The sequence below is a fragment of the Gracilinanus agilis genome, chromosome 1 (genome assembly GCF_016433145.1).
Source record: "Gracilinanus agilis isolate LMUSP501 chromosome 1, AgileGrace, whole genome shotgun sequence".
NCBI lineage: Eukaryota > Metazoa > Chordata > Mammalia > Didelphimorphia > Didelphidae > Gracilinanus > Gracilinanus agilis.
Genome location: NC_058130.1, coordinates 140,699,999 through 140,718,654, shown reverse-complemented (window position 1 = coordinate 140,718,654; position 18,656 = coordinate 140,699,999). Strand labels below are relative to the sequence as shown.

General features: G+C 43.6%; 1 protein-coding gene across 4 annotated transcripts; it reads left to right on the top strand.

Annotated features, from left to right (window-relative positions):
- The first annotated feature begins 277 nt into the window (after positions 1–277).
- On the top strand, positions 278–18,496 carry RHOT2 (ras homolog family member T2). 4 transcript variants are annotated; one of them, XM_044657520.1, is made up of 19 exons: positions 278–357; positions 526–584; positions 3,216–3,297; positions 3,489–3,532; positions 4,124–4,177; positions 5,882–5,934; positions 6,097–6,205; positions 7,224–7,325; positions 8,970–9,068; positions 9,351–9,459; positions 10,104–10,224; positions 11,293–11,377; positions 11,611–11,756; positions 11,865–11,965; positions 12,058–12,192; positions 12,720–12,781; positions 13,530–13,652; positions 13,939–14,141; positions 15,678–18,496. In XM_044657520.1, the coding sequence occupies exons 1-19, from the start codon at positions 321–323 to the stop codon at positions 15,793–15,795; spliced, it is 1,842 nt and encodes a 613-aa protein (XP_044513455.1). In that variant the 5' UTR covers positions 278–320; the 3' UTR covers positions 15,796–18,496. The 4 variants fall into 4 exon arrangements, with proteins under 4 accessions (XP_044513455.1, XP_044513464.1, XP_044513471.1 ...); XM_044657529.1 differs by lacking the exon at positions 4,124–4,177; XM_044657536.1 differs by lacking the exon at positions 8,970–9,068.
- Positions 18,497–18,656: the final 160 nt, after the last annotated feature.

Sequence of the window (18,656 nt, the reverse complement as noted above, 5' to 3'; positions counted from 1 at the left end):
TCCCACCCGCTTCATTTCTGAGGCCTACTTGGACATTCACGGCGACCGCGTGGAGAGGAGAACACAGTGGGATTGGGGGCGGCCTGGTAGGTACGTTATCCTCCGGGAAGGCCAGCGCTGGAGGGCTGGGTGCAGTGCCCGCTGCAGAGCACAGGGGGCGCACAGCAATCGTACGGCGGCTGTCTCGCGCCGCTCTAGGCCTCCGACTCCCCGACGCTCTCTGGTGCCTCTCGGCGGGCCGAGCAGAAGCTTAAGCCGGAAGTACGGGCTGAGGGGAGCCAGCGGCCGGCAGAGAGGCAGCCGCAGTCTCGGCTGGGACCATGAAGCGGGACGTGCGGATCCTGCTGCTGGGCGAGGGTGAGACGGGGTCCGGTCAGCCTCTGGGGCACTCGCGGGTTGGAGGGGAGGGGTGGAGTGCGGGTGGCAGGGCTCCTGGCGTGACCTTGGGCGCGGGGCAGGGAGGGCTCAGCGCTGACCCTCTCCACTTTTCTCTGCCCTCCCCTCCCCCTGTGCCTCCTCTCGCAGCCCAGGTGGGGAAGACCTCCCTGATTATGGCCCTGGTGGGCGAGGAGTTCCCTGAGGAGGTAAGTGCATTCCTGCCCCTAATTTACTAGGCGCGAAACTGAGGCTCCGGGAGGGCACCGGCTTTCGGTCACAGAAAAGCGGCAGGACCTGCCCCGGCTCCTGGACTATACGCTACGATCGGCTTCGTGTGGGGCGGACCCGGGCCGCTGGGCTCCGGACCCTGGGGACTGTGGGTACTATAGAGGGAAGGCCCTCCCCGGAGGGCCGCTGTCCAGCAGCGGGATGAGCTCGGGCCGGGCCAGCACTCCTTCACCCTGGGGGCGTGGTCTGGAGGCTCCTCGATCCTTTGCACCCCCTCCCTCTCCTCATCTTCTTTGAGCCCCATGACAGCTTTGTGACCCCCGAAATGAAAGGGCGCCCGGCACCCAGAGACCCGGAGAGGGACAGGGTCAGGCAGGGGGGGACGCAGCTCTAAGGGGCATATGTAGGTCTTAGAACTTTAGGCATGAAAAGAACATTAAAAATCATCCAGTTACTGACCCGAGGCCCAGAAAGGGACACAGCCTTGCCCCAATCAATGAGATAGTAACCAGACTAGCACTTGAGCTCATGTCTTCCCATTGGTCTGGTACAAATGCAGCCTTGGAATGGAAAGGCCTGAATGATAATTCTGACACATAGAACCCATGGATTTAATTTCCTTGTTAGGAGTCATTTTACATCCCTGAACCCACCATTTCCTCTCCTGGGCAGCGAAGGAGTCTAAGTCTTTTCTTCTCATACCTAGCCTAGTATTTTTTTTTTCTCTTGCCCTGTGTTGGAGATTAGCTGCTTTGTGGGAAGAGGCTGAGATTAGCTGCTTTGTGTTCCTTGGATTTAAGTCTGTGTCCTTTGAGAAGCTGTCTATGCTCTTGACAGAGAGGGCTGCTTCCAGAGATTACTGGGAGAGGAATGACCGTTTTAGCCATAAGCAGCTCTCTGTATTAGCCACAGGTACTCTCAAACAGCCATCTTCAAGCTGTTTCCATGAGGTCACAGGTTCAGTGAGTGAAATAGTTAGGAAGACCTCATTTTCATTCATTTGCTTGTGATCTGCGTAGAACCACAGAAACTATATACCACCTGTTCTCAGACAGTAAGATGGTTAACTTCCCTAAAGCCTATGCTATCTTGATTTTCTTATTTTGTATTTCTGCCATCTACCTTCTCTGTAGTCACTGACCATGAATTTCTGTGTCTTTAAGTGTGTGAGAAGAAAAAAGGAATAGAGGCAGATAATGAGTACAACAGAGACTTCAGTTAATCAACAAGGTTTTATTAAGCACCTGCTGAGGACCACATGCACTAGGAATTAGAAAGACTAAAATGAGACAATCCCTACTCTCCATGAGCTTCCATTCTACTAGACATACAACCTACTTATAAATACGTAACATATACAAAATACAGAGTTATTTGATGGGGCCCAGGGAAATGACTAGCAATTGGGGAAATAAGAAAAGACTTCTTAAATCAAGTGGCTCTTCAGCTATGCCTTGAACAGAGACAAAAGATACTGAGAGGTAGAAATGAGACAGGTGAGTCTTCCAAGGATGGAATATGAAAAGGCATGGAGCTGAAATGTTGTCCACAAGACCAGCAAGCATACTAGTTTAGCTGGACCACAGAGTACTTCATGGGGAGTAATGTATAGCCACCTTAAAAAGGTCAGCTGGAGCCAAATGGGGAAGAGTTTTAAATGTTTATTTTAGAGATAGTAGAGAAGCTTCTTGAGTAGAGTAGTGGCTAAATTGGAGAATACAACCTTATGGTGGGAGGGCAATTTGTGTTCCAGTGGAAGGAACATTGATTTTGGAATCCAAGAACCTAAGTTTGAATCATGGCTCTGCCATAGGCAAGTAATCTCTTTGTAAAGCTTTCCTTATCTGTAAAGTGGGGGGAGGGGATGGAGAACAATAAATGACTTTTCAGATCCTTTCTGGCTATAACTGTATATTCTTTTGTCATGACAATGAGGTAGGGTCATTTTTTTCCTTTTGCTGGGGGATTATGATAAGACATGAAAATGTCATTAAATGATACATGTAAAACCCATGAATAGCTCATTGGCTATGGGAGGGGGTGGGAGAAGGGGAAGGAAAGAACATGAATCATGTAACAGTGGAAAAACACTCAAAATTAATTAATTAAATAAAACTTTAAAAAAAAAAAAAAGAAAATGTCATTAGACTCCATCCCTTATAACAGTGTTATGGGGTAATGTCATTTTATCTCTAGCTTCCATGTAGCTGAAGTAACTTGTAGGTTCCCAGGCCAGGTAACTGTCACCATTTTTTCCTAGCAAAATTTTTTTACTTCAGTGTTGACATTGAGGGAATTGATGAAACCTAGCAGCTAAGCTGCTAAATATTTCCCATCATATTCTTCCTGAATCACAAAGGAAAAAGTATGAGTTGACCTCTGGAACAGTGACTTCAGTGATCTATAGACAGTGATTGGTGTGTAGGAAGGGTTTTATGCTATCTGGCCTTGGGGCCTAATATTTTAGGACCTTGGCCACAATCTTGTGACTAGCAGAAGTTACAAATTTTTTTATTTCTTACTGGCATATCCCATCCTCATTGCGGAATCATATTCCTCTACTCCCACAAATCTTCTCTGCCCTCATGTAAATACTTATTTTTTCTAAGGTTCCCCCTAGAGCTGAAGAGATCACAATTCCAGCTGATGTGACTCCTGAGAAGGTGCCCACCCACATTGTTGATTACTCAGGTAGGTCCCTTCCTCTAAGTAGTCCTGGGTAAATACTCTAGCCCAAATGTTCTGCTCATAGAGCAGCTCCTTCAGTGGAAATCACCCTACACTTTCTGTCCTCTGTACACCCTACACCCTTCTGTCCTGAATCTAGGGTTCCAGTACAAGAGGATGATTTAGCAATGGGTAATGGTGTTTTTTAATTTTAGAAACAGAACAGACAGAGGAAGAACTACAGGATGAAATCCACAAGGTGAGATTGAGATTGAGATTACAAACTACGGGATAAAATGGGAAATAGAGATAGCCAAAGTGGTAGAATATGGTGAAAAAACAAAACAAAACAACAAAACAGAAATCCAGAGATCTGGTTCTCATTATGGCTCTGCCATTTACTTTTTGTATGACCTTGGGTAAATCCCTTCTCTTTTCTTTAGGACTTCAGTGAGATTCCCATTCATATTGTGAACAGAATTAAATTTAGGTAAACAATGAAGCCCCTTCCATTCCTAACATGCCTTATGTGATGCAGGATAAAGAGGGACTTTCTTCATAAAAGGGACTGGCTTTGGTGTCTTAATGATCTGTCATTCTGCTTATTAGAACCATCTTTCATTGTGTATGGACTATGAGTAACATGCCAATCAGAGGAGTGGTCTCAACTCCTGAATTGAGCCTAGCAACACTTAGGCAGAAGGGTCTAAAATTTAGTGGCCTGAGACTGAATGGAGAAGGAGATAGATGGGAAGATTTTATAGGAGCAAAGATCTCCCTGTTCTAGGAAGAGCATTAGATGGTCCATCTTCTAATTTCTTCCCATTCCCACTCTGGATCCTTTATGCAGGCAAATGTGGTATGCATGGTATATGATGTCTCTGAGGATTCCACCATTGAGAAGGTAAGAGAAGCTTTCAGCTTCAGACTGTTGCCTAAGACCTACAATTGCTGCTTTCTCTCAGAAGGCAGTCCACAATAGTTAAATTCTCGTTATATACAGAGAAAAATAATAGATGTTACAGGTCATAGCTGGGGAGGAGAAATCCCAAAGAAAAGGAAAATGCAATCCCCGTCTTAGAGTTATATACAGTCCAATGAAAGAGCAATTAGATTCATATGTAGACAAAAAGGGAAATCTTTGATTAACTTATTGCTCACAGTCTTTTATGGAATCCTTGCCAAAACAGCTACCTCTCCATCTGTTGTTTTTGGAGCTACAAAAACTTGGATGATTGAAATTACAAAGAATCATCAAATCTCATTTTATCAGTAATTTTAAATTCTATTTCACTAAAGCTAAACAAAAGTAGAAATTTTCCCTATTGTAATGGGAAATATAAACACTGTCTATATCCCTTTGTCTTTCCTCTGTAGCTTTAAGATGTTAAAAAGCAATGAAATTCCTAAAGGCTTAAAGGGAGGGGGGAAAATCCATATAATTCATATATTCTACAAAATCCCTTCTATAATATCCAAGGAATATTACAGTGCTGATTGTAAGGACTAGAGCATTGCTAGTTTGTGTTTTATATTGCCTGCTCTCTTCTCTAGAAAGAATGTAGGTAGTCAATTTTATTTTCTTTGCCATCTAGCATAAACTATTACTTACCTTGGGGGGGCCCAATGAGTGAATAAGGGGCTAATTTGCAAGGCTTCCCTCTTGCTTGTGGAAGCTTGAGCGTCTCTCTGATTGGCCGCCCAATTCTCTTAAAAGTAAACTGTATAAAGGAGAAAGCCCATAGTCAAAGGGCCAGGTCACCTGGATCTGTTCCAAGAATGTGATCTATTAATTCTGGAAGGTTGTTGTTAACAAGGCCTACAGACCTTGTAGGCTGCTTCCCAAATTGACATTTTGGAGCTAATGCATGTGTCTTTTTTTGCCCAGGGCACATCTGGGTGGGTCTTATTGGTCTGTTTGGCTTTCATGGTATTGGCTCAGATGTGGCTCAAACCCTCATTAGTAAATTTTCCCTGATTCATCCTATCCGAAAGTAAATCTCTCCCTTCCATGAACCTTATTGTTATAGTTATTTGTGCACATCTCTCAATTAAGAGTCGGAATGGTATAGTGAATGAAAATCTGGCCTCAGAATTCAGAAGACCCAAGTTCAAGTCCTGCTTTTGACACATGCTGTTTCTGTGTCCCTGGGCAAAAGCATTTAACTTATAGGCTAGAGGTGTCAGAGGGCTACAATTCCAAATTACTACCAGAATCAGATTAAGCTGTAATTTGAAAGTTTTTTACAAATTAGATAAAAATACATTATAAAATAAATAATGTTAATTTGTAGTTTTATAAGTCAATATGCAACTGCAGGGATCTGTTCTTATTTGAATTTGATACCATAGCTGTAGGCAGCTTTTAAGACTTAAGTTTCAGATTCTAATCAGCATTAGTAGAGGGAATTCCATTCTTCAGGAATTTCCTATTCCAGTGAAATCACAGGTTCAGTTTGTATATCACTCCCTTATCTGTAGTACTAGAAAGAAAACTTCTTTGGAGTAAAAACTATCTTACTCATCTTTGTGTCTCCCCCACACTGTCTGATATGGTAGGTACTCAATAAATGTGTTTTTGAATGTTGGGTGGGAAATTATTTTTCAGATCCGAACAAAGTGGATTCCATTGGTGAATGGAAGATCAGAAAAAGGGCCCAGGTACTAAGTGTGATTTCTCTGAAATGGGTAGGAGGTGGCTCTGTGGTATGTATTTCAAGCACAACCCTTTATGTCACCTGTACATGGGTTAGACTTATTTGTTATCGAATGGTCCCTAAACCTTTCTCTCTGTAAAGCTTCTACTTTTCATTATCTTCCCAGAATCCCTATTATTCTAGTAGGGAACAAGTCAGACCTACGCTCTGGGAGTTCCATGGAGACCATTCTTCCAATCATGAACCAGTTTTCTGAGATAGAGACCTGTGTAGAGGTGAGTGACAGGCCAGAGCCAGGGAAGCCATAAAGGACAAGTAGAATTACATGACAGCATAGCCCGTCCCCCTCTAGGGAGCTTCTCTTCATGAATGATTTGTTTCTACTTTCTGCTCCTTAGACAGGGTAGTAAAAAATAGTGAAGGAATCTGGTGATTTAAAGGGTTATATATTAGATCTGGGATTTCTCCAGAAATTCAGGTGTTATGGATTTGATTTCCTCTGTACCAACACTGTTTGGGGACCATAGAAGGTCCAAAAAAGTCACAGTGTCTGCCTTTAGGATGCTTGTAATTTAGTAGAAGGATAAGACATACAAAGAAAACAAATACTACAAGTAGCAAACGAGAGATAGAACCAAAAAAGGCTGTAGGAATCAGGAATTTGTTTCAATTCTATCGTAAAAATGAGAGAAAAATCATCAGCTAGTGTGGTCAGGTAAAATTTCATGTAGGAAATGGATATTTGAGCTGGGCATTTATGAATGGACAGGATTAGAGCTAGTGAGAAGGAGAGAGGATGGTATCCAGGTGGTAGAAAGGGAAACAATCCAAGGATTAGGAAATAAGACTGCAAGGTGTTTTGGAGGGAAGTTGAATAATTTGCTTCATTGGAGAATTTCTCAGTGGGGGATTGTGGGAAGTAAGGCTAAAAAAGGAGATTGGAGCCAGCTTAGAAAGAGATTTAAATGCCAGGCCAGAGTTCAAACTTTCTACTTAATAATGGAGAGTAATCCAAGGTCAACCTTATGTGTATTCAGCATGCTTCTTCCCTGCCATGACTTTGAATCAAATGAATTGTTCCAATTTTCAGGGCTGGGGAGGGAACAGTTCTCCTGAGGAAAGCTGTGTCTTGACATTAACAAGAGTACTTATGGCAGCAGTTCTATTTTACTATTAGTTTTATTCTTGAATGAGATCTCTGATTTGATTCCACCTGACCCAGGCCTGTCTTCTGGAATCTTGAGGAATAGATGTGTCTCCTCTTCATATTCTGTTTTGTTGTATTTCTCCTAGTGTTCTGCCAAGAACTTGAAAAACATCTCAGAACTGTTCTATTATGCTCAAAAGGCAGTTTTGCACCCTACAGCCCCTTTGTATGATCCAGAGGAGAAGCAGGTGAGAATGTGGATTATCTATGTGAAGGTACAGGCCTACCTGGGTTTGGCTTCCACTTTGAAGTCAAATATGTCTAAATCTTGACCATTGATCATTCCCCTACAAATCCTTTATTATTTTTTCTTTCAAGTCTTTAAGGGTGACTCAGGAAAGGTAGCTTATATCAGTATAGAGTCCTTTGATTGGATTTCAGACCCAGAAAGGCTTTTAGTGACCTTGTCTAATCAACTTTCTTTTTTGCCTTTCTAATTTTTTTTTCTAATTACATGTAGAAAAACAAATTTTTAACCTTCATGAGTTTCAAATTCTCTCCTTCCCTTCCTTCTTCATTGAGAAGGCAATTTGATAAAGGTTATACATGTCAAGTCATACAAAACAAATTTCCATATCAGTCATATTGTGAAAGAAAACAGGCAAAAATATTTTAAAATAAGGTAAAAAAAGTATGCTTTGATCTATATTCAGATTCCATCAGTTCTTTCTCTGAAAGTGGATAGCATTTTTCATCTAGAGCCTTCAGAATTGTCTTGGATCTTTGTATTGCTGAGAATAGCTAAGCCAGTCACAGTTGATAATATTGCTGTTGTTATGCACGGTGGTCTCCTGGTTCTGCTGGCTTCAATTTGTATCAGTTCATGTAAGTTTTTCCAGCTAACCAACTTATTTTACAGATAAGGAAACAGAAGAAAAGACTTACGTAGGGTCATTTTGTGAATTAGTGCATACCTGGAATTAGAACCCAGATCTGCTAACTGTAATATCCAGTGCTTTTTCTAGTTGGCTGTAGGCCAATTTAAATTTGGCTTAACATGGACCAAAAGCTCAAAACTTGAGTCCTACAAGCTAAAGGTTCCCCTAAGCCAAGGGTCGACAACGTATGGAGCCATATCTGGCTCCACCTCCTGACTGGCCAGTCCTGGCAGAATCCCAGGATGTGCCCCAGGGGGCCCTTCAGCCCCCGCCCCATATTCCAGCACCTTCCACCTCCATCCTCCTCCTTCCGCAGGCGTTTATGGCTCTCACGGCCAAAAAGGTTGCCAACCCCTGCCCTAGGCCTAGGAAATAGACCACCCTCCTTGTTCCCTGAGACATTTAATGATACCACTTTTTTGGCTCCCATCATACAACATTAATTCACATTGGATACTTTGGGGGATAGTTTTACACATTTCACTTGTATCCTTCCAGCAACCATAGTGTTTGTTGGTATAGGCCACAGATGCTATCCAAGGGAACACAGCCAATTCTGAGACATTTGTACCAGTAGGGGTCAATTGAACCATATGTTATTACAAGCTTATACTGCTCAGACCTGGTTTTAAACTAGAGTTCAGCTTCTTTTCCTACCCAGTCCTTGCCTGAGTGTCTCTCAGAATAAAATAGATAGATATAGATATCTTCTTGGGTTTTTTTTAACCCCATCTGCTTTTCTGAAGACTGACAAAGAATAGAATGATGGGAGCAGTGGGTAGAGAAGCACTGTTTGACTAATTTGCCAAGTAGATAATAGGAAGTAGAGAAGAAAAAGACCCTTCCTAACTCTTGTTTCTCAGCACTTCCAAGAATGTTAGGCTTCTTTGTGGTATGGGGGTTGGCTTCATGTGACTTTGCTAGGTGAACAAGTTTCAATTTATTTCCTCACAGCTAAGGCCAGCTTGTGCTCAAGCGCTCACTCGCATCTTCAGACTCTCTGACCAGGACAACAACCAGGTGCTGAGTGATGATGAGCTTAATTACTTTCAGGTGAGTGCTGGAGAAATTATGATAGTAGGGGCTATTAGAAGATGCCTAATTAGAAGCATCTTCTTAAGCATTTTGGCATTTTCAACTTTCTGTCCCTATCTTGTCCCATTTACTTGGAACAAATCCTATCAATTCTTTTTTCCTGGGGTTATAGCTAGTCCTCTGATAGAAGCTCAGAGCTTATCTAGCTGGGTATGTGCCTGATTTTCTGTGCAGCAGTTGGGCTGAAAATCTTGCCTCCCCCATTTTCTTGATCTTCATTTGTATTTCTCTTGTGGTCAGAAATCATGTTTTGGAAATCCTTTGGCACCCCAAGCCCTGGAGGATGTGAAAATGGTGGTGTGTAAGAATACAACAGATGGCGTGAAGGATGATGGGCTGAGCTTGGATGGTAATTTTTTACTTGAATGTATATCCCCCTTCATTCCTTTTTTTTTTAGCCCTTACCTTCCACCTTAGAATCAATACTATGTATTAGTTCCAAGGCAGAAGAGTGGTAAGGGCTAGGCAGTGGAGGTTTAAGTGACTTGCCCAGAGACACATAGCTAGGAAGTGTCTGAGGCCAGATTTGAACCTAGGACCTCCCATCTCTAGGCCTGGTTCTCAAGCCACTGAGCTACTCAGCTACCACTGCCCCTTTATTCCTTATTGAGGGAGCTTCCCATCAGGTTGTCCACATCAGGAATCTAGACAGATAGGAAGGTAGCTTTACTATCTTGTTATATTATCCAATTCTGCTTTAAGCTCAGGCTGGTTTACACAGAGCTCTCTACAACCTTGAATTATTATTTTTAAAGCTCATAATGCTTTTAATGAGGTCCCAAAAGGTTAGGTGACTTGCCCAAGGTCATAGCAAGTGAAGAATTAGACAGGAATGAATTCCAGACCTCCTGATGTCCGGTGTATTGCTTAATCCATTCAGCTAGATCCAACTGTTTGTCTTATTTCTGAGTTCCAGAGGTTTGATAATGGATCTGAAAGGGTTTCCTAGGTAGATATTGCTCTTCTGAATGCTATTCCCAACTTTTTCTCCAGGCTTCCTCTTTCTGAATACCCTCTTCATTCAGAGGGGCCGTCATGAGACCACCTGGACCATCCTACGCCGCTTCGGCTATGACGATGAGCTGGAGCTGACTGATGACTATCTTCATCCACTGTATGTGACACTCTGAGGTCTGAAGGGGAAGGAGCTAGAGAACCATGCTAGGCTTTGTTTGTCCTAAGAAGCCAGGCTCTGGCCTCTCTGGTTAACCTGATGGGCTGCTGTGGAGTTACCCCATCACTCAAACCTAAGAGGACCTCCTTCAAGTTAAATGAGTGGAGCTGATAGTCCTGGTTACCTTTTGTACCAGGGATACCATATTCCCTGCCTGATGATTCCCCTGGGATCATCTCAGCTATTATATTATCAAGTGGGCATGTTATAGTTGGGGCAGTAGAAGTGACAGCTAGATATATTTATGGTTTCCAAACAAAACAGTAAATCTGAACACCATCTTAAATATAAGACCTGTTTGGCACAATAATCAATCCATGACTCAGTCAAATCAGGGTTTGTTGCTATTATTCCCCAGCCATCTTAGCTTAGTGCCCATGCGCAATAAATTTCTGTAATCAGGAAGAAAATCATGTAACCCAGGCTACATTCCACAATCATTTCTGATTTGGAGACCTCCGGTGTATAACCTCTCTAGGAAGGAGAGGTGACCTGTATTTCAAAAGCATTGCCTTAGAGGTAGGCAATTAAACTATATACTGAGTTCAAATTTACTAATTAGGAAAGTGGTAGCTATCCTCCTGTAGAGAATAAAATTTCTGGTAAGCAGTGCAGTAATGTCCCTATAATGATGGCCTTGGTGAACTTGTACCTTCCTTGGCCCAATATTTGCTAAGAAAGTCTTTTACCCACCTTTTATTGATTTCCCACTTCTTATGGGGGGATGATTTATAAAAAGATAAACATGATTCCTCTAGTTCAAATGGATCTAAGTCAGGAATAACTTTTATGTGCATATTTGGATGAGAAATCTCTTTGGTTAGGTTAGCATGGGGTTCTGAATAAGCTATTTATTAATGGTGGTCAGCTAGGGGTGACCTATGACCAATGGAACCTATAACTTAGGAGTTATCAGTTCCCCAAATATATTTGATCAAGTAATTAACTGCTTTAGGCCTCTTCTCTCCACCCCACACCCACCCTAACAATTTCCTTCTCCGCCTCCAGGATCCGTGTTCCTCCTGGCTGTACCACTGAGCTCAATCACTTTGGTTACCAATTCTTGCAAAAGATGTTTGAGAAGCATGACAAGGTGAGAATTAAAAACACACTTCAAGCTCACCTAGCACAACCATCATTATTTTTCACTAGGTCTCACATGCCTCTCTGCAGTCTCTCCCATTCCTCTGTCTAAAAACCATAAACACATTCCCTTTCCCTATTTTCCCTCTCCAGCCTTGACCCAGTAGCCACAGCTATGCCATGATAGTGGCATTGGCCCACCCTTTTCAAGGTGGTCATTTGAGACACTTCTTGTGTTTCCAGGACCAAGATGGAGCCCTCTCCCCTTCTGAGCTTCAGAGCTTCTTTAGTCCATTCCCTTCTCTGCCTTGGGGCCCTGAACTCTACAACACGGTATGCACCAATGATAAAGGCCTGCTTTCCCTGCATGGATTCCTCTGCCAGTGGACGTAAGCGTAGTCCCTCTCCATCCCCCTTAACATATGTTCACTTTAGACTTCACTAGGCCTTCCCTTGTTCCTCATAACTGGCTGCATTCTCCTTTCTTGCTTCTCCAGGTTAGTAGCCTACCTGAACATTCACCACTGCCTGGAGCACCTTGGTTACCTGGGTTACCCTATCCTGTGTGAACAAGACTCTCAGACACATTCCATCACAGGTAGGAGGCCTCATTAGTTCCCATGGAATGTGAGGATTATAGAGACCTTCCTTCATGGTCATTGACTGTATCTTGTGTTTTCTCTGCTAAAGTCACTCGAGAGAAGACGATGGATCTGGAAAAGGGACAAACTCAGAGGAATGTCTTCCTCTGTAAAGTGATTGGTTCTCGGGGTGTAGGCAAGTCAGCATTCCTACGGGCTTTCCTTGGGAAGAACTTAGAGGTGAGTTTGTCCCTTTTCCCATTGTATATATTTGTGATAGCAAACCTATGGATTGTGTGCCAAAAAGAGCACACAGAGCCCTCTGCAGCACATCTGCAGTTGCCCACCAGAGTTTACTAGAAAGCCAGAGGGACCAGCTGTTCCCCTCCTCTTCTCCATGTACCTGAGGACATAACTCATTTCCCCATCCCTCTGCCCAGCAACCCAATGGGAGCTCTTCCTCCCTCTCCTGTCTGGGATAAGGGAACAACAGGGGTGGGTGGGTGGGTGGGGCACATCATTCAGTCTGGGGGCGGGTAAAACGGCCTGGCACTCCACCTCTAAAAGGTTCGCCATCACTGGTATATCTTTCTATAGCTTTTGGCTAATGAAGCCACAATGCCTCATACTGTCTCATCTAAAAGTCAGTGAGGCAAGGCTCTGCTGGGGATGGAGGTGTTGGGGACACCTTTTGGGTGTGTATTTCGTCACTTTAATATCCTTTTGTTCATCCATGCCTGCCTTGGTTGCAGGCCCTCAGGGAGCACCCAGGAGAACAATCCTTCTATGCCATCAACACAGTGCAAGTCAACGGGCAGGAGAAATATTTAATAGTAAGTCTGGGGACATTCAGAGACAGTGGCAGCTCAGGGAAGAGACTCTTCATCTCTGGAAATAAGCACCTGGATCTGCCAGGAGATGGGATTGCCGTTTTCTTAGACAGTTCTAAAAAGGGGAGATTTGACAACCAAATAGTTCTGTCTCAACCAGAAACAAGGACAACTAACCATCTGAAACCTACTTTGGGAATTAAGGTGCCATTCCTTCCTCCTCCATGGTCATTTTACAATTTCATCACTTTGGGATGTTTGTCCTTGAAAATATATAAAGCACATTTACATATTTCTAAGCACTTTCTTCTCCCCAAGAGAGGAAGGTTAGGGTTCATCTTTCTTGTAGTGAATTCCCTGATAGCTAGGGAACTGTGTGCTACCTAAAAGGGGGAGTTTTCTACAAAGCCTCAGTTTGCATTTTTGGACATTCTCTTCATCTGTCATAATAGATTGGGTATCCCTTGTGCATTTAGATATCATGTTTGCTTGTAAGGAGACTAAAGCCCCAAATAGGGGTAACAAAGAACTTGACCATGGTCAGAAGTTAGATTTTGAACTAGTATCTCCAGGCCTATCCCTGTCTTCAGCAGAGGAACCTCTGGGATATAGGTACTTAGTGCCAGTTCAGCTGTGGGAGGCCTTCTTTTCTCGCCCTGGCCTGAGGAGGGAGTGACCTGCAGCCATTGGACTGGGACCTGCTGAGAGCTGACTCGGTGCTCTCTGCCTTTGTTGTCTCCCTGTCCCTCAGCTGTTTGAATCAGAAGCAGACACACAATTGACCACAGCATCCAGTGTAGCCTGTGATGTTGCCTGCTTGATGTTTGCTGTGGACGACCCTAAATCCTTCATCTACTGCACCAGTATTTATAAGGCAAGTCATTCATTTGTCCCAGATCTTTTTCTTAGAAAGAAAAGGCCAGTCCCATACATAGGGCTTGCTGTTCAGGCTAATACTGAGTTAGCCTAGTATAGGGAGAGCATGGGTCTCACATGGGCAGGGCGCCCACCCTTCATAGTATAGTCATAGGCATTTCTTCAATGCCTGGTCATCTGCCAAATGAGTTGTACTTCCCCTAGTAACCTTGGTGCTCCTGGATCCTCCTCCCAGTGAGTCTGCAGAGATAGTTCTCACACTGTGTTCTCTTCCCTTTTTATAGCAATACTACATGGATGGACAGATCCCTTGCCTCTTTGTTGCCACCAAGTCTGATCTGCCAGAAGTGTTCCCACAACATGGGTTGTCCCCAGCTGAGTTCTGCTACAGGCACCACCTCCCTCCACCATGTTTCTTCACCAGCATTGGCCCCAGTGCTCCTAGCACCACTGTTTTCACTCGGCTGGCAACTTTGGCTGCTTTCCCGTGGGTACCATGGCCAGCACACAGAGCATTGTTATTTTTAACCAAAAAAAAAAAAATCAGACTTCAGTGTCTTTGGGACTTGGGGTTCTGTGGGAGAGACAGCCTCTTGAGGACATCTTAGGGAATCTGATGGGATTACCCTTGAAGAAGAGAGGGAATAAGTATTTTATTAAGCGCTTACAATTTGCCAGGCACTGCACTAAGCAGTCTACAAGAGGGAAACAATAATATTTTTATATCTACATTACTTTTCAGAGTGGTTTTACAGCCTTCTGTTCATTTGATACTCATAATGACTCTGAGGTCATCAGAACAGGGATCATTAACATTATATAGATGAGAAAAGTAAGGCTTGGGGGCAGCTAGGTGAAAACAGGCACAATGGATAGAGTCCTGGAGTCAGTAGGACCTAGGTTCAAATATGGCCTCAGATACTTCCTGGCTATGTGACCCTGGGCAAGTCACTTAACCCCTATTGTCTAGCCTTCCTACCCATACTTAGTATTAATTCTAAGCCAGAGGGCAAGGGTAAATAAATGGAGAGATAGACAGACAGACAGACAGACAGACAGAAAAAGAGAAATTAGATGAATAGATAGTCAGGTAGATATAGACAGGTAGACAGGTGTAGAAAGGCAGGTAGATAGACAGAAAGAAAGAAAATGAACCTTAGATTCAGAGACTTGCCCAGAGTGGCAGAGATTAGTGCTTTTCCCCATTATCCCAGTTTAAGTGGCAGATGCCACTTAGTAAATCTGAGCATTTCATAGGCCTTAGGACCTCTATCATAGTGGGTGGTCTTTAACTTTCTCCTTACCCTCTGTTTTGTTCAATCATTTTGGACAAGGTTAAAACAGCCATTGGTATTTCTAGAACACCAGCAATGTGCTTTTCATTCTCCTTTGACTGAATCATAAGAGAAATCAATTCTTGTTTTCCCTTCCTCCCATCCTGCTTGGGGACATAAGAGTAACTACATCAAGCCAGATCATTCTGCCCTCTGGCTGGTCATCTCTCTTTCTGACGGTAGCTCCAAGGGAGAGTTTTAGAGGGAATCTGGTTACTTATTTCAAGGCACTGGCCCCAGGTTCAAAATATGCATAAATATCTATCAAAAAGCAAAAAAGGGAGGCTAGAATATCTAGAAATTGAGCATTATCAGTGAAGGTCTACAAGCTGAAAAGCTCATTCCCCCCTTTCCCCCATCATGCCATTTGAACATTGGAGGGAAGTTCACAAATCCTTAGGTGTTCCCTCATCTGCCATGCTGTGCAGGGCTCTGTAAATGAATATGGGTAATCATTCTCAGCAAGTAAGGAATGTTTATTCCAGGGTTTTCATCAGTCTTTGAATTAGGAGCTTTGTGATTTTCCTGTGTTCATTTGGCTGCAATCAGACTCCTTTTTTATAGAAATGAGAGTGACTGAAGAAAGGCTGCTTCTCAGTGGGGGAGGGATGGCTGTACCCAAGGAAGGGCACTGAGAGAATGAGTTTGGGCTTCTTCACCAAAGATTTATGTCTTCTCTTTTCCTATAGGCAATTGAGTGATTTAGAACTTCGAACAGCTTCCTTTTGGCTCCGGATGACCCTGGGGGCCACTGTGGCTGCAGTTATTGGATTCACCCTTTACAAGACTCTGGTGAAGAACAAGTAAGGGGAAGGTCTGGGTCCCACCAGACACTGATGCTGCAGTTGGCTTCTCTTCATCCTGCCAGGACAGATCAGGGTTACCCACGCACTGGAGGAGCACTCCCTGATGATTTCTCCCTGCCTCTGCCTCAGAGCCCATTATATTATAGCCTCAACTGGCATTTCACGATGCACTCTTCCCATCTCACTAAGTCCTCTAAACTCTGTGTTCCCAATCTCAGGGCCCTTCGGAGGGGCTGAGGAAGCAGAGGGACCTCCAAGATCATAGCTTGTTTAGAATTTTTAAAGTTTTCAGGCTCAGTCTCCTAAAGAAGGCACCTACCTCTATCTGTCTGGAAGGGAGGCTTGGGACTGGCTTCAGACATTGGTGGGACCTCTCTGCCTTCCCTGCTTGATTTTAGGGTGGCATACCTGAGGGGAGGGGAACCAGCAAAACCCCAGCAGAACCCCACAGTGGTCAACCGGAAGATATTTCCTCCTGATCCCAACCTTTAACCTAGGATTACAATGGGGAGATTTGGCACCCAGGGAGACTGTAGAAATACAGTCTTTGGGGTTCTCAGCCGTTCGGTCTCCTTCCATTAGGCATAAACTGTACCCCAGTTCACACTTACTCATCTGACATGCTGATTCCCAAATTGGAATCTCTAGCAATGTTCTGGGCCACATCTCTTCTCTTTCCCGGGCCCGCTTAGATGTTCCCAAATCTCCAGCTTCCTTCTCTCAGCCTCATGCCTTTGGGTATAAAGTGTCACATACTTTGCTGTGTTCTGAGAGTTTGTGCCGTGCTGGCATTATAGAACTGAATTCCAAAAGATCCTTAGTTGGGAGGCTAGGAGGCTTATGGATTCAAACTGGAATTCTCCTTAGGCAATCTCCATCTCTGGGTCATCTTCTCCTTCCCTTCCTCATCAGGCTTGGGGCTCTAAGGTTTCCTAAGCTCAAAAGCAGGCTGAAGCTCATGGCTCTGGGAATTAGGACAGAATCAGGAGATAGCCCCTGGAGCAAAGGAGGCCATTAAGGATTTTTCCACCATGAGTGACCCAGATTTTGGACTAATGAAATAATCATCCCGTGTTCACCACTTCAGTATGCATACACGTTAGGGCATGAAAAAAAAAAGTCATTTTGTTTCCCATTTAAACTGGAAATTCTATCTTTTCTATGACTAAGACCTCATGCTTTGAAAAATGTCTTTTTGTGTCAGCCTAAAACATGTCTCTTCATCCTCAATCTTAGCGTGGGCTGGAATCCTCTTGACATGCCTCTCTCTTCTCTCCCTGTTTCAATTTTCTCTCCCTCTATCTTTTTTTATAAATACATATTTCTTGACATCCTCCACTAGGAATGATTGCCCCATCGCATCTGTGTCTGTTGCCCATCCCTTCCCTGCTGGCACTCATCTGACCGTGAGTCGGAGGCAGGGTTAGAAAGGCAACCAATTAAGCAAGGAGCAAGCACTTGGACCTTTCAAGTATACTCAGGGTAGGGCAGTTTACGTTGTGCTATTGCAATAGTGTTATGTAAACTACCTTTTTATGCAGTAATCTATTTTCAAAATAGGATCTATTTTAGAACCATAGCCTGGTTCTATATATCTGGAGCAGTGGTGTATGCTTGGTACACTGACATCAAGGGTCCGTGTTAATTGTTTAGTTTACTTTAAAGGAGAGGCTTCATGTATTTATAATAGATATTTGCCATATGAGGCCGACAGAGCTGTGATGTTCCTTTATGAGCTGAAGAAAAGGGATACAGCATTTCCTTACAACAATCTCTCAAACTTCTCCAGCCCCTAGATTATAAGCAGAGGCACAAGGATATAGCCAGAAGAGAGTTATTGGTATTGATCCACCATCTACCAGCTAGGATCTTTGTCCTGGGTTTGGCCCTTTGTAGCTTTGCTTTGTAATGTCATTGAGGGAGCCTGTGGGGCTTATAAGGCAGGACTTGGTGGTCAGAGGGCTGGATGAGAGAAATTTTGGCCATCTTCATCTTCTAAATAAATAGCCCCTCAACATTTGTCCTTGAGGCTGAGGGCCATTTTGGTAGGGATTAATTCAACAATAGAAAATACAGGACCAAAGCTGCATTGTGTCCAAGAAGAGAACCAACTTGGGTTGAGTGTCCATTTTTTCTTTGGGATGTGGCTTTCAGTGTTGAAGGGAACAGGAAAAGGCCCTACCTCATGGGTTTGAGGAGTGGGGAGTGGACTTCTGGTTCCCTGTGTCCTGATTCCCAGTTTGGGAACAGATTCCTCTTGAGAACCAGTGTCCCAGTCTAGAATAATATATGAGAAGAATTGGTGTTTTCATAGTTATAACGGGCTTTTCCTGGGAGTGGGAAAAATTGATACTTGCTGTCAGGAGACCCTGCTGGTCACTAGCCTTCACTGGTAGAGTCTGGGTAACTGGATTCTCTTAGCTTCAACATGGCTTTGATGATTCTAGCCAAGATCCTCATCCCAGGATATCTCCTTTTATTACTGACCTGCTCTCCATGCTGCTCTAACATCATTTGGACCAGCATCCTACTGACAAGGCTGTTCCTGTCTAGCCCAGGAGGAAAAGTCTGGGTTGGAACCCCAAGAAATGCCACTTTTCACCTGCTTTTTTGTGTTTGAGTATCATGTTCATTGTCCAAAGCCATATGATTTTATGATGGGATAAACACTTTTCAATAAAATAAGTGTTTGTGCACACCAAGACTGGGTTTGATCCACCAATATGAATCGGCTATTGTAAAGACTGTTGTAAAATTGGCTGCCTAGACCTCCAAAGGAAACAAGACCACACAACTGAAGGGAGGAGAAACCCACCATTGTCATCAGTATTTTCTGACTTAAATATATAATGACCTCTCCAT

What these genes read in the sequence shown, in the direction of transcription:
- RHOT2 (XM_044657520.1), top strand. Translation starts at nt 321, where the DNA reads ATGAAGCGGGACGTGCGGATCCTGCTGCTGGGCGAGG. An exon ending in AGATCAGAAAAAGGGCCCAG is followed by an intron (nt 5,935 to 6,096) that starts GTACTAAGTGTG and finishes TTATCTTCCCAG; the next exon opens with AATCCCTATTATTCTAGTAG. An exon ending in ACTGCACCAGTATTTATAAG is followed by an intron (nt 13,653 to 13,938) that starts GCAAGTCATTCA and finishes CCCTTTTTATAG; the next exon opens with CAATACTACATGGATGGACA.